General features: G+C 37.4%; 1 protein-coding gene across 4 annotated transcripts in view; it reads left to right on the plus strand.

Moving 5' to 3' along the window:
* The window catches only part of cntn5 (contactin 5), a 108,794-nt gene extending 94,008 nt beyond the window's left edge, over nucleotides 1-14,786 (plus strand). For all 4 annotated transcript variants that reach the window (XM_041995789.1, XM_041995790.1, XM_041995791.1 and 1 more), the window contains 10 exons: nucleotides 963-1,083; nucleotides 2,974-3,132; nucleotides 4,698-4,847; nucleotides 5,594-5,664; nucleotides 11,776-12,010; nucleotides 12,101-12,210; nucleotides 12,357-12,543; nucleotides 12,715-12,827; nucleotides 13,245-13,413; nucleotides 13,877-14,786. In XM_041995789.1, coding sequence (XP_041851723.1) covers nucleotides 963-1,083; nucleotides 2,974-3,132; nucleotides 4,698-4,847; nucleotides 5,594-5,664; nucleotides 11,776-12,010; nucleotides 12,101-12,210; nucleotides 12,357-12,543; nucleotides 12,715-12,827; nucleotides 13,245-13,413; nucleotides 13,877-13,980 — 1,419 coding nt within the window. In that variant the 3' untranslated portion in view covers nucleotides 13,981-14,786. The remainder of the gene's footprint in view (nucleotides 1-962; nucleotides 1,084-2,973; nucleotides 3,133-4,697; nucleotides 4,848-5,593; nucleotides 5,665-11,775; nucleotides 12,011-12,100; nucleotides 12,211-12,356; nucleotides 12,544-12,714; nucleotides 12,828-13,244; nucleotides 13,414-13,876) is intronic.
* Nucleotides 14,787-15,768: the final 982 nt, after the last annotated feature.

Consider the following 15,768-nt stretch of genomic DNA (forward strand, 5'->3'; position numbering starts at 1 on the left):
TTCTGGACTAGAAATTCATAATCCAGACAATAATGCACAGAGTTGGAAGTGTGATGACATGGTGCCAAAACTGTTGAGGTAATACAATTTACAACACATCTGTGGATTTATCAAAACACTGTAACTCCCAGTGTTCAGAAGCTTGGCAGAAGACAATAAACATAACGATCCACAGCACACCAAACCAGTCTCTCAAAAGATCAACATGAAAACTATGATCTGAGCAAGTATGCCACTTGACTTTAGTCCAGCAGGTCACTTTTGGGTTTGAATGACATGAATTTGTGCAACACTGGATCCTGCATGCTGAGGACAGTGGAGTCTGCTGTCAGAAATGATAAATTAGACATAGAAACTATTCTTTATCTTGGAATCTCAGTAATTGAAGGTTTTCACATAATTTTACATTAAACATTTCACTGCTTAATTTGTAATTAAAGTGTCATTGTATGAGGATGTATATCATCGATGTTTTTTTTTGTTTGTTTTTTTTGTTTTTGTTTTTTGCTCATATTATGCAAAAGCAAATCTGCAAAAGCGTAAGAAGACCTATTTATGCCTTTTTTTTTTTAAACTATCATAGGATGTTAAAATCAAATCTATCTAGAGGTGTCCTCTGCCAGAACTGTGCTCTTGAGAGAGAGTATTTGCAGTGGCAATCCTTCACAGGCACAACAGAGGCCAAGCTGGTGCATGGTTTGTAATTTTAATCAGGTTTTGTGCTAAACAGCTGCCTGTAGACCTTGGATTATTCCCAGTCTTGCCTTAGGCTTTTCTCATTTCAGCAAGGAGAAAATACTAGTAGTTGAAGAATGCAGCGCCAAGTAACCACCCGTATTAAACAGGAATTTCTCAAGCTACATGAGCCCCTACAAGATGTAATGGAATCACACTTCTTGTGTTACGCTTATTTAGGCTTGCCTGATACCTGACTTTTTTACATTTCCCTTTCCCAACTGCAGCAGTCCTCAACAGTGGATCTGATGATTAGGAGCATTTTGTTGAAGCATGCTGGGAAGTACGGATGCAGAGCCCAGACCAGTGCTGACACTGTATTTGCAGAGGCTGAACTTCTTGTGCGAGGTAAGCTTGTTATCTGTCAATGCACCAGTACACTGTGATGTCTTGTACACTCTTCACTAGACACTCACAGCTCTCCATGTAGTGATCCATGACTGTGGAACAGAACTAACTTATTATCCTCGTACTGAATCACTGCTGGAAAGTTCAGTTCAAGACACTGTAAAAATGACTAGGTTTCAGGTAAATTGGAAGAATGATGAATGAAAAACTAACTGTTTCTTTCAGTGTACATATAGGCCAGGAATAATGTGAGAAATGCATATGCAACACATGAGATTTATTATATGGACTGCTGCAACATTACAGCCCCAATTGTGATTATTAGGACTAATTAAACATTTTCACCATGAACATGCTCAACAGATGACCAAATTGCATGAATGAGGTTAATACGTGCTGTAAAACAGATTGGTTAAAAAGTTTAGTTATAAAATATCATGGTTATTTCTAAAGCGTCTTCACCATTATCTATGCAGGTCTGACTTTGACAGTTTGACAGTTTGTTATTTTATGAATAACAATATGCCTACTAGCCTTAAGTTTTTTTTTTTCTTAGATGACATGAATATTTATAGATTTTTGTACACTCATACAAGAAAGTTTACCTCAGAGTAACTCAGCAATTGTTTATTATATGGCTGGGTGATGATTTAAATCCCTGTTTTGGGCCTTTATTGATGGAGATAGAAAAGATAGAGAGGAAAGGCAAAAAGAGAAAATAGGCAGTGACATTCCTTTAGCTTGGATTTAACCTCCAGCTCAAAGCATGCGGCATGCACAAAACAACCTAATTATCAGCTCATTGCAGTTCGATATTGTTCTTAGCAAAATAGTGATCATGCATTTTATGCAAATAACAGACAATGATCAATTTCAATTAGGTGTGTTTTTGACAAGAAGTGGTTTGGAGTATTTTTTTTTTGGCCTTTTCCCTTAGAAAAAATTAAGGAAGATTTACGACAAGAAACACTGTGTGTCAAACCTTCACAATCTTGGACCTTTTTCTGGTATATGATTTAACTTGTGATTAAAACTAAATAAAGGTATGAGCTACAGATATAAAGTGTCTAACTGGCCATGGGTTTTTTCCAGAATTCTTGAGGTTAGAGCATCATATAGCCACTTTTTACCTTTAACAGATTATACAAAGCCAAGATGTGGTTGAGCACTCTATAGCCTGCAAAAATAAACTTCATGTAACTTAGTGGGGAGCCCTGAAACCATCAAACCCATTCAGTTTTAGTGCAATTTCTTAACCTTTGCATTGACCTTGTCATGGTGAAGATGCTGTCACACTGAAAATCTGTTAAACATGTACTGTCGGTCACTAGATTATTTAAATCCACTCAGTTTATCCAGCTGTCAAAGCCAATAAGTCAGCTGATTTTACTGGTCAAAAAACAACTAGTGCAGGGCTGTAATGCTTCAGGTGGGACTTGCATTCAAGAATTTTTAACAAGGAAATACATAGGTTTGTTGCCATTTTCAGTGGTGTTTGTTTGGATCAAATATGTAAATGCTCCTTTATTTCACCCCTCTAATAGGAACCTTTAGATGACATAGTACACAGATTTTTACTGAGGATATCACCTGCAGCTTACAGCTTTGCACCCTGGAGTCCTTAGATGTTTACTGCGCTCACAGATTGCATGTACCTCTGAAGAGCAACGTCAACATATGTTCAGCTGTATTGAAATACAGGAAAGTCTGCCTCACAGTCATTCTGAGTACAGCTGTCTCTAGATTTCCTTATTCCTGCCTAGATCTGATTCAAACAATCAAACAAACAGGTTGTTATTTTACCTTCTGTCCTTGTATTTTGGAAATATTTATGGTTTAGATGTTCACACCTGATATTTAATTTGTGTCTCCAAATTACTCCCCTATCAGGACCTCCTGGACCTCCTGGAGTTATGATAGTTGAAGAGATCACAGACACCACAGCAACCCTGTCTTGGACTCGAGGCCTGGATAACCACAGCCCCATCAGCACCTATAATTTACAAGCCCGAAGCCCATTTTCATTAGGGTGGCAAACTGTCAAAACAGGTAATCAACAGGGAGCAAACTGTAGCCTCTATGTCTAGGAAGTTAATGTTGGGTCATAGACAAAGACTTGAATCCTGCCCAAAGTCATACAGAAGCTGATAATCAAGGCAACCAGGAAAAGATCACTGTTTACAGAAGAGAGATAGCTGAAATGTTTTCCATCGTTTATTTTTAAACATTAACAAAAAATATTAAGTCTCCTCTCAAAAGTAAAGGATCACATTCTTCTGCCTGTTTTAGAATTTTGAATGAAAGTTCCTCAAATTTTTCTGCTTGAATTTGGCTGTTGTTCAGAAAAGCTTTTAAAAAAAAATGAATATGAGCCTTTTTCACGTTTCACTGGTGTGAATTGCATTCTCTGTCAGATCAGCACTTAGTGGGAAATTAACCTTTTGGACTTGAATTATAAGAGTTATCCATGTTCATTTAGTATTTCAGCGCTTAGAAACAATTTAGATTCTTTTTTCTGTAACTTTACAGAATAACCATCAATTATTATCACTTAGTATTAACAGATGAGGACTTGTAAAGCATTGTAATCCATCTTAATATGTCATGTGATAATAATAGCAGAGTCTACGGTGCGATAATGATACATCCCCACAGATGTATTAATCATACTTTGTATACACTCCTCTCACATCATGTCTGTTCAACTACATTTAATTCGATAAAGCACAATTAGGACTCTGTGATATATTGTCAGTGCTGAACTTGTTCAGATTTGCATAAAGGCGATGGAGCTTTTCGCCTCCATGCCTTGCAAACAGAGCTATCAGCTCATGTTTGAAGAGCAGCTTGCTTGACAGAGTGGTCTCATTGTGAGCTGCTTTGGGTGATAAGAAACTAAGCTCCACTGCTTCAGAGACCTGTGGTTCATTTGTGACATGGATATGCCTTCACTTAATGTTTCTTATTGCAAGATCAAATGTGTTGACAAAGCTTGATTATGGGAGGCCTGAAGAAACAAGATTAGTAGTATTGGCTCCTTTTAAATCTATTTTACATGCATTTATAGAGCATGATTTTATTTTTTCTTAGAATGGGATTTATTATGCAGATCAGTTCTACAGAAAATGATTGAAGAATAACTTTGAAATCACATGTAACCCCACGTGTGCTCTGCTGCAATTAAGGTCATATTTATGCATTAAAATGCCATATACCAAGTCTGATGTCCTTCTGTCTTTTTCAATTAAAAATAAGAAATCTTACATTTTTGTTCGTATGTCTTAGCTAATACATTTAAAAATAATTTAATAAAAAGTCAAAATAAAAAAATTAGTCAGTGAGTATTTTGCTAAAGTTTTCATGCTCTCCTGGTTGCTTTAACTCTAGTTTTATTCCATGCTACATTGTTGTAACAGAGTAGGTGCAGGAGAATTATTTAACATCCATGATTCCTACACAACGTAGATCTGAACACAATCAGACACCCCTCACAGTTGAGGGTTTGCACTTATGTGAAATTATACCTTTCATTATGTATATTAGAGCAAAACTGCAGAAGGTGTTGGGTGCTTGTTTTGACTGACTAAAAGTACAAGCCACACTGTTGTCTGCAGATCCAGACCCAGTGACAGGTGACATGGAGTCAGCCATGGCTGTGGAGCTGAGCCCATGGGTGGAATATGAATTTAGAGTGGTGGCCAGCAACGCGATTGGGACCGGAGATCCCAGTGCGCCTTCTAGACGAGTAAGGACTAAGGAAGCAGGTACAGTTTCCTCACACTGCTGGATTGACATGACATCATGGCTACATTTTTGACAGATGTCTAAGGAACATTTCAGAAATATTTTATTTAATGCAATGAGTTCAAATTCCACCTGATGTTTTACTGTAGCCATAGCTGGAGCCCCTGCACACCACCTCGTGAAGTTCAAGTTTAGTTTTTCTGTTAGTCGGTCCTGTAATACCCTTAAGCAACAACTCATCAGGATACACTATTTATGGTGAGCTGACGTTCCCACTGCTGCTTCACTAGCTGCTCACTTCTTATCTGTAAATGTAATAATTGGAAAGGTCAGTGGTTATTTCACAGTAGCTTTTATAATCTGCTGCATCTCTTCAGCATAATTAACAGACTAATTGCTGTATCTACACAAAATTATAGTAATTTGAGCCAAATGTCAACAAAAAAGATTCAATTTCAGAACACACAAATGTCCTTGACAGACATTTCAATTCAACAAGGATACTTAACACTATCTGAGCTTTCAGTGCGTTTACTAATGCTGTTAAAGGTTGTTTATAACGTTTTAAACGTTTCAGTTATTTCAGTAAACTTCACAATAAAAAGAATTTAGTGTTACTTAATGTGGTCAAGAATTTACTGAGTTATCTTAAATTCAGATTAAATCTTTTTTTTTTTCTTTTCCAAAATACCATCTTTTCACTAGAACTATGCAAGCTTGTTGTGTGAGGTAAGTGATGCAGTGTTAACCTTTTTTTTTCACACAGTTCCATCAGTGGCACCATCGAATGTTAGTGGAGGAAACGGCCGCAGGCACGAATTGGTCATCTCGTGGGAGGTAGGTTTTTTGCCAACTTTCCTCTGTAGCAAAAGTGTGACAGCATGTGCAACAACCACAAATGTCACATTCGTTCTGCTGTTCTGGTTAAGAAAACACAAGAGTTTTCTTGAATAAACAGGCATTTGTAAGAGTTTTTAACTTTAATATAACTCAAATGACTAAGCTTTCATTTTCTAACTAGAAATCTCAAGTCGTGACAATGAAATTGTAATGTTTTCAGAATTACTCAGTGAGAATTTAAGATGATTATGTTGCAGTTTTAAGAAACCCTAAAGTAGTGAAACTCAAATTTCCATTTCAATCCCTACTGTTTTCTTGTCTGGATTCTGTTAGAAATAAATTGGTTCAAAATATTCAGTACATTTTGAAGTGTTAAAGGCCCCATCTAACAATTGAATGAAAGGAACTGCACAGTATCGTTACAATGATGCTATACAGTGAAGTTATTTCATGTCACAAACATAATATAAATGCTAAAATTTTTAATTCTCCATCTTGTAATTTCTGAGTTGCCTGTTGTTGAATGAACATATGAAGCAAAGTTTAATCCTGTCCAGGAAATTTATCTTCACCCAGATGTTTCTGAAACAACAGGCTGATAATCAGTAATGTAACCTAAGAGTGTAAAGAAATTTTCCATGAAAAAGTTCACTTCAAACATGTGCTCTGAAACTGCACCTTTCACATTATCAGAATTTAAAGTCACTAAGTAATAAATCCTGTATGTAAATGTGAGTGGTAAAGGGTTTGCTTTTGCTTGTGTCATTCTTTGAGAAAACGTTCACTTTTTGTTGCCTAGGACTACTCACCATGCATTTTTAAGGGGGATAAAGCATGGTTGATGGATGATGCACTTACTTACTGGTTCCAAGCTCGAAGGAAATGGAATGGTGATTTTACATTACACTGATGATTGCATTTGAAGTTAGTTGCATTCACTTCATGTGACATAGGATAACATACTGTAGTTTCATTTTCTATATGTTGGGGGCCAGTTGTCCTGTTCCTACAGGCAGAGTTGAATCTAATTAAAAATGTGTTTATTGATGCTCTAAATGGGGTAGAACTAAAATACTGAGGGATTAAAAAGAGTATAAAGGACAGTACTGAGCATATAAGACTGACAACATTTGAGTAGAAACATCTGAATAAAATCTCACAAACATTTACTGACAGAGTGAGATTTTTTTTTTTTTCAAAGAGATTGTTTTTGTTATTTTTGTGTTCATTAAATAGATATAAACAGATAAAGACAAAAGAAAAAGAAGAAAGAAGAAGAACATGCAACAGATAGCCCATCTAGCAAGAGAACTGCTGTGATGCAGGAACTGCTACTGTGATATAGACCCAAGTCCCTTTATTGGGTCAGACCAGAGCTATTCTTGGCCAGACATCCATATTCTTGCAGTTTTTAATGTCACCAGACAGTGCTTACATTTCTGCCCTTAACTTGGTTGTGGCATGTGAAAACTGCCCTTTTTTACTTTATTACCCCCTGTTATGCAGGAGGATTTCTTTTGTTTATTTTGTACTGTAAATACATAAACCATAGCATTAATTAATAACATTAATTAATTAATGTTATTCTTTTCAAGAAACACCAGGAATATTATTGAAAAACTGAATGAAATCTGAAACTGGACTATTTTTAAGGATAAAAATATCAGCTGAATGTCTTTAGCGGAGCTCATCTTAGCTTTTAAAAGAAAGGTGAAACTTACTTTTTTGTTTGTTTGATTGTTTTTTTTTTTCTAGACAATCACCCTGCAGTGTTACTTCTCACAGAAACACCACAACCAAGTTTCAAACCAGGCACCTTCTTGCTTTGAGGCAACAGGGGTCATAACACACCCAAAACAGACAAATGCAAAATGAACATGTAATGTATATCATTAATTGTTCCATAATGATATTGAACGCAGCATCATATTCCCTAAGGACACTAAGGAGCAAGCTCTTGAAAAGCATCGCTTATTTCTTTGAACACACTTCTTGTCTAATTTCCCTCATGGGACCGTCTTCCATGTCAGACTGTCTCACACCGATTCCACGATGTTGTAGAGTTGCTGTTGTTTCATTCATGCAAGGAAAACATGTCCTCTGTGTATTTTACCAATTACTTATTGTTAAAGATTAAGAAACAGCTTCAGTAATGCAAGTCTGTACTGATATGCTAATTAGCCATGTGCTAATCAGAGAACATTAAGTGCAGCAAAAAGAATCAATACAGAAACATTTTTCTGTGAAAAAGTGTGAAAATTTATCTTTGGTATGTATTACAAATAAACTCAGCAATACACTATAAATATACTTGCATTCTTATATACAATGATGAATCACTGTTTGATGGCTAAAACATTTCATTATTAAGATAAGAAGACCACAATAAAAGGGATATTATTCAGTTGTCCACAAATCACCATTTGTCAGTGCCTTTAAATTGTTGCTTTTATACTATATTTTCAAACTATTTGTGTGACTTTATGACAACAGCACGTTTCCTCTGAGAAAAGGTTAACAGGATTCCTAAAATCTAGAATTGAATGTGATTAAATGAACGAGTGTCAAAAGCTCTTACATGCACATCTATTACTTATGATAATAAATTCCTTCAGATCCCAAGTCGTTGTCAAGTGTGCCCTGGGTCTGGTAGGTACATCTGGTCAAAGGATACAGAAGAATACTTAGCACAGCTATAGCTGGCTGGACTCAAAAGCCTGCCAGATTTTTGAAAATCAGAACCTTTTCAACTGTGTTGCTAAAGTCTGGGAAAATAAAAAAAGAAACACTTCATTGGTACTACAGCCGCAGTATCCTTAAGCGGACAGTGCAGTTTGCACAATATACCAAACAGCAGTAGAAACAAAGATAAAATTACCCAGTGATGATCCCAAAACTCCCAGGAAGTTATGACCCTTTTGATTAAAAAAAAAATTAGATATACATTATATCCAGGAGGACAACACTAAGGTTGAGGCTGTCTTGTGGGGCTCAGGTATGTGCTTACCATTAGGGCAAAGTGACCTTTTTCCATTTCAGAAGGGATACATGATAAACCCATCTGCTGTGTTCTGCATACAATGCTCTGACCTGCTTTCATTTAATTTGAACTCTAACTGAGAAACCCACAGCAAACCTTGTGGAAGAGTCTGCAGTCCACTGGCATAAGACCAAAGGACAAAGGTTGAAATGATTATTGTGCAGAGGAAGTACCTGCATGAAATAAGATGTGCTCAAATGAAATTTTATTTTCCTTCTGATAAATTAAGTCACAACATTGGAAAATAACACAATCTACAAAAAATAAATAAAAAAACAAGCAAATAAACAAAGAAAGTGTATTAATGTCATTTTATTGCTACAAAACACATCTATTTGAGTTAATTTAATTACTTTTGACAGATTTATGTTTTGTCTGTAAATGCATTCTGCACTTATTTCCAGCACCTGTGCAGGATGTTAAAGTGGCTATTACTGGCTCCACATTGTAAGATTTATAGAACATTTGTCAGAGTACTGCCAGCTGTTGAGATATTACCAGCAGGGCAGAGCTCCTGCTTTATTATTAACAACAGCGCAACAGTGGCTCAAGATCAAAGCATTTTAAACAGGGTCCCATGTTTTTTTCTGTTGAAATTTGTTTAACCGTCCAGAATGTTAGAGGATGATATGTGCAACTTGGTCACAACTGTAAAATCTGCTGATGAAGCTCAAAGGCCAGCTGGGCTTTGTAGTACACAGAGCTGCATCAGCGGTGCAAGTGATTAAGATGTACTGAATTTAAAATTTGGTCCCACTAGAGAAGCACATTGATGATTAACCTTGACTCTTAGAGCCATTCCCACTAAATCTAGGGTTGTTTATGAATATGTGTTTGTAATCTCCAGCTACAGTGGTTATAGAAAATGTAATAAATCTTGCACAAAGTAAAGAGGATATTAGTGTGGACCATTTCCAAAAGGACAGCTTGGCTCTCAGCCAGATTTAGGGTATGTACAGAATTACTATGAGCAAAGCTGATAATTTGCAATTGAGATTGATTGAAGGAAATATTAACAGGGGAGCCGTGAACAGATGTGGAGGCAACTGACAGTTATTCTTGTAGTTATTAAGTATGGCAGCCCAACTGCCACTGGGAAGATAACCTTCACATCAGGAGAAGTGTACCTCAGTGGCACATTTTGGGAGATAATGTCCATTCCAGGTGGGATGGTGTTTGCAAGTAAACCATTTCCTATTTGTAACTCTTGAGTGTGATTACTTTGGCCAGTACAACACAATAACAACCATCTTTTAGGTGATAAAGGGGTATATGTTGAAAGAACAATCAAGAGAAACCTAAAACCATGGTGGTTGAACATAGAAGACAAGGAAAAATATCCTCCAAGTCCTGCATGAATTTAATGAGCAAAGACATTTATAATAAAACAACTTTAAGCACATATTTGCTGTGATTAAAAACTTTATTCATCCCTGACTGTACACCTTTTTGATGCAGTGTATACAAGTGGAACATTTTTGTTCCTGGTAATTAAACAGTATTCTTACTAAACTGTACTTATCTATTTTACCTCAATAATTTTGCAGTCCGATCAAGTTTCCTCGTAACTGTGCTATGATGGAAAAAAAAAAAAAGTTCTTCAATAATGTTTTATGTCTCAAGCCATTTTAGGGTACAGGAATTAGTCATTTTAAAGAGTGTTACATCACAATTGCTGACACACTTCACTTAGATGCAGAACCCTCCTTTTGGCATGTGGCATTTAAAATAGTTTTTGCCTTGCCCTATTTATTCTGCTTCGGCTAAATGCTTTTTGAAATAAATCAGGACTCTGTCAGTGATCAATGAAGATGGATATTAAAGGAGATGGTGCAGGAATGTTAGCTCTTTTTGGCAGTCAAGGCATGCAACCGCGTGGCAGTTCTGCCTTTCCAATCATCTGTGGAGAGTTGTCAGAGCCTAGATGGCCATGGTGGGCAAGGTTATTAAGCAGGATGAATGACTAAACAGTCTCTGCAGCTTCATTCAGCCGTCTCATTAGAGTCTACTATTTGACTGCTTTTTTTCAAGGAGCCATAGGGAGGGCCATTAGTGATGCCCCCATAGTCACCGTTGTGGAGCCCAGGAGGTCCAATAATTTCATCCAGAAGACTTACCTAACAGCCCGTTCACACTGTTTCTGCACTTATCTTTGACTATCTTACTCCTCAAACCCTCAAGTGTTTCTCAACTCTACTTGCTTATTTGTACATTCACGCTTTTAAAGTCTCATATTCCCTGGCATGTCTTTAAAACCATTACCAGAACTGATAATAATTTTGATGAAAGCTCATTTATTTCCCCCATCATCCTTGTAATTAAGCAGTCATGGTGATTGGTCTTTGTTGAATGAAATATGAACTACATCTCCATCGAGCTGCAATTCCCCTGTAGACTAGATGGCTAATATAGGTGATGCCTTCAGGGGACAATGTTACTCTGTAGCTTATGCAAATCAATACATTACAGCATCAGCAACAGACTTGTTGCCAAATGCAGGTGTACAGGTGTTTGTCATTTATTAAATCTAGCCAAAGATTTAATCCCTGCAGCTCATATTTTAATTAGATTTTAGCTCACTTAATAAATTGGCGTTTGATTTGATTAAGCACATAGCAGCTGCGGAAGACAACTCCCAGTTTCATCACTACAGGAAAACCAGAGAAAATCACTGAAGACAGCACAAAAAACCCTGTGTAACAAACATCCTCCTGTCAGACATGGAAAGATAAATAGCTACATAATGGGCACAACTGAGCCAAATATGATTTGTTTCCATTACTCAAGGCTGGCTGCAACTTTATTAACACTGACAGGCAGTGACAGTACATATTATGAAAAGGGAAAGAGAAAGTTTTTTTTTTGTTTGTTTGTATGTTTGTTTTTTTTGTTGTTGTTTTTATGTTTTTGGTTTTTTTGGGGAGGTGGCAGTAAGATCACTGCTAGTACTGAACAAGCTGTTCAAATGGGAAAATGTGCAAGTAGTTTACGTTTAATCTCAGAGATTCAGTATTTATAGTTTTGAATTTAAACTTAGTGTACCACTCTTCTCTCGTTCCATTTTTTAGCCTGTTTCTGAGGAGTTCCAAAATGGCGAGGGGTTTGGGTATATTGTTGCATTTCGTGCAAATGGGACCAGAGGCTGGAAAGAGAAAATGGTAACCTCAGCAGATGCTACCATGTACAAATACAGGGATGAGACGTTCCCTCCTCTGACTCCATTTGAAGTGAAAGTTGGTGTGTACAATAATAAGGGAGATGGACCATTCAGCAATGTTGTCATCATCAACTCAGCGGAGGGAGGTGCGTAATATTTGTTTGGATGCAATTAGAAGGTCCAGTACATTAAAGTTCAGTGGATTTTATGATTGTCACCATTTTGTTGTTTCACAGAGCCGAGGGAAGCACCATCTGATGTTAAAGCTTACAGCATTTCTTCCTCAGAAATCAGATTGACCTGGAAACCGCCCAGTCCTGGCCCTGGAAAACCAAGAGGATATGAGGTTTTTATAGACTGTCAATGTTTGTTTGCATTTCCACTTTACACATCTGCATAAACTTTATGACATTTTGTGTATGAGTATGTTCCTTTGTGCATGGGTTGAGGCTTGAGAATAACTATTTTTCCTCCCTTATTTTCTGTTAACAGGTCAGCTACTGGAAAGACATGGAGCAGGAGGAGTCTGGAAAAAAGCAATGCACTGAAAAAAACGAAACATCCATGGTCTTGACAGGACTAGAAGGGAACAGTCTGTATCTCATCACAGTAAAAGGCTTTAACAGCATTGGCCATGGTCCTGCCAGCGCTGCTGTCACAGCCAAGACCAGGAAATCCCGTGAGTGCAGCGTTGACATTAATCATGTAACACTGTATTCAGAATACAGGCTACCTGTTAAGTTTGTTCCAAATCTCTTTGTGAGAAATGCACTAATTGACCTAGTTGTGTGAAATTCTTTTTTAAAAGTGCTTTTGAGTATGCACCATTGGTGTTATGTTCTTTACATAGCTCCCACTCAGCCTCCAACCAACCTCATGTGGATTCAAGAGGGCAACAATGTTACATTAAGCTGGGATCCAGTGAAGGCAAAAGACAATGAATCTGATGTCATCGGGTACATGGTAATGATCTAATACTTATTCAGTTTCATAAGCACAAGTTCTAGAAGTATTTCTACTTGTGAAAGTTTATATCTTAAAATTCTGTTGAATTTGCTGTCCTTGATTTCCCTTAGCATAGATCCATATGTCTGCTGGTTTAATCAATACTAGTGTTTGCATTTTACTTGGTTTATTGAAAATAACGTTCAGTGAATTCATTTGGTGTTGATTCAGAATGTAAAGTTTCAAGTCAATAAGTATAACATGGCAAATGTAATTTTACATCAGTTAGCTTTAGGAAATAACTGAATTAAATTTTTTGCTCAGTTCTACACTCATTTTATTCCACATCTCTGGCTTTTAATGCAGGAAATTATGCTATTTTTTTCAAGTATATACACTGTAAACCGGAAAAGGCTGTTTACACATGTACTGCAGGTGTTACTCAAACAAGAGGGACGAGGTCACAATCAGGTGACAAGAACCATTAACCCATCCACGATGCTCTCACTGCCAGAAGGAGGTACTTACATCATTGAGGTGCGCTCACTCAGTGAAGGGGGAGAGGGAGCCGTCAGCCCACAAGTGCGACTCGTCACCTCCTCTGGTACGCTCAAAGTTGGTTAGCTACTCTCCCTCATAGTCACACTTCACTGCATGACCTCTGAAATCAAATCTCTGTGCACAAGCTGTTTCCTGTTTGTACCACTCTTATGTCCTGCCCTAATGGAGTCGCCACATCTGTTGTGTGAGCCAAGTTTTCTCTGGTTAATTCAGTTTTAATTACCTCAACCAAACAAGACTTTCAACTCCTGCACAGCCAATTAACTTCTAAGCAACAGGATAAACAGAAAGTTTGCAATGTGCAACAATGATACTTTTTAGGGCACCGGGTTGCTGTTTGTCTCCCAGTTTTTCTTTCTTTTCATTGTTCTTTGTTATTTTTTTTTTCCACCTCCAGACTCCATTAAATCAACTCACTCAAAAGATAAATGGAGTTGATCTGCAAAATGAATCCATCTTTGTGTTCATCTGTATTGACTCACCTCTTTTCTCCCTTTCTCCCTCAGGCGTTCGAGCAAAAAGCAACCAGTGCTCAGTGCACCAACTCCCACAGAGCTTAACATGGACAGCGCTGCTCCTGGTTACTCTGGTGCCTTCAGCTTCCTGGTGAGGCAACTGTGCCATCCTGCTTTCACAAAGGGAGCCACTAGTCTTCTGCTCCCTTACTCCCTCTGACTGCCTGCTTGCTTTGGCCTTACCCATCTCAAAGGGCCCGAGGCGTGCCGATGGGGATTGAGCCTGCTGGTTGACACGTAGCTCTGCAGAGCTCATACTTTTCAGTTCCATGTTTAGTTTGAGAGCCTGGACATTTGATTTGCAGTTCTTTTGAACATCACAATGGTGTTGTACTGTAGTGTACTTTGTGTGGAAAGATTTGTTTAATTACTTACTTTCACATTTTGTGTTCTTCTCATTGACTGGGATCTAACCACTTCCAGACGGCCTCTACAGCTCTGGGGATCTACAGAGCATGAACAATTCCTTGAAGGCTGCTGTGGTACTTATACAGGGATCAGCCGGCCTGTTTCTTTTCATTATTTATCTGCATCAATTTACCCCATGGCTGCCTAACAAGCAACGCAGCAGAAGCTCAGTAGAGATAAGTGCATTGTTTTCTTATTCACACATTGGAAAAAGGAAATGTTTTATATGGAACCAAGAATCTTAATATTTCCAGACTTGCTTTTTGTACATTGTGTTACCTTTAGACAAATAACAGTGGTGTGTGTCAGCTATGTCCAACTCTGTTTTTGGTAGCTATTAAGCAATGCTTGGTGATACGATTTATTGACTGTTGGATGTATGGAAGTAGGAAAACAGGTATTTTACCTGTAGTGCCCAAACACATCATAGACAAAGACAACTCTGTACGGACTCCTGGTGTCAGTTCTAATAAATGTGATGTATATTTTTAAATTTGCTCTTTGTAATTTATAACACTGAGAAACAAAATATTTATGTTGGTACACAATAGCTGCATTAACAATTTTTTCATTGCTGATCAGTCAGGTATGATTTCATAAGAACCTAATCATTTTATCTGTACAACACTTACAAAGAAAAAAGGGCGAGTCTGTTACAATTTGCAAGATGACATGTTCTGATTCTATCTATCTATCTATCTATCTATCTATCTATCTATCTATCTATCTATCTATCTATCTATCTATCTATCTATCTATCTATCTATCTATCTATCTATCTATGTTTTAACACAAAATTTGGACAAATTATCTGCATCTAAAAACTTCTAACAATACAATTTGGCTTTTGTGACTTGAATAAATGGAATGAATGAAAAATACTTTATTTATCTGAGAGGGAAAATGCCATTTTTTAAAGTGTCTATCAAAGTTCTGTATTTTAAGAAGCCTGTCCCTGGCATGTTAGTAACTCTGACTAAATTAGATTCCACATACAGTATGTGCCAAAAAAGAGAACCACAAAACCTTTTCTAACTAGAAAGAACCACTGCAGAGCCAATATGGGAACGTGAAGAATATCTCAGACTCCTCTACTGCCCTGTCCGCAGTGCAACCTTATCTCTAGCTGGCCAGAACTCCAACTCAAATGAATTTGCCTGAAGTGTAATTAATGTTAGTATGGAAATTTTAAGACCTGATGAAATTCTTGCTTTAGCAGACCTTTCACTTACTTACCTTCCAGCTTTGTGGAATCCATTACAGTATCAGAAAAACCTGCCTCACTAGTATAGGTTCAGACACCATGAGAGATGACACCACACATCAAAGAAGGAGAGGAACGCTGTTTCACCGTTAGTCCCATGGTTACTTTCTTCAGACTTCTGTGCTTTGGTTACATTCAGAAAGGGAGGATTCTGGGGTTGGTCTCCTGTTTCTCACTTGTAGATCATTTTCATGTGCAGCATGAAACATTA

This window comes from Melanotaenia boesemani, chromosome 9 (assembly GCF_017639745.1).
Source record: "Melanotaenia boesemani isolate fMelBoe1 chromosome 9, fMelBoe1.pri, whole genome shotgun sequence".
Taxonomy (NCBI): domain Eukaryota; kingdom Metazoa; phylum Chordata; class Actinopteri; order Atheriniformes; family Melanotaeniidae; genus Melanotaenia; species Melanotaenia boesemani.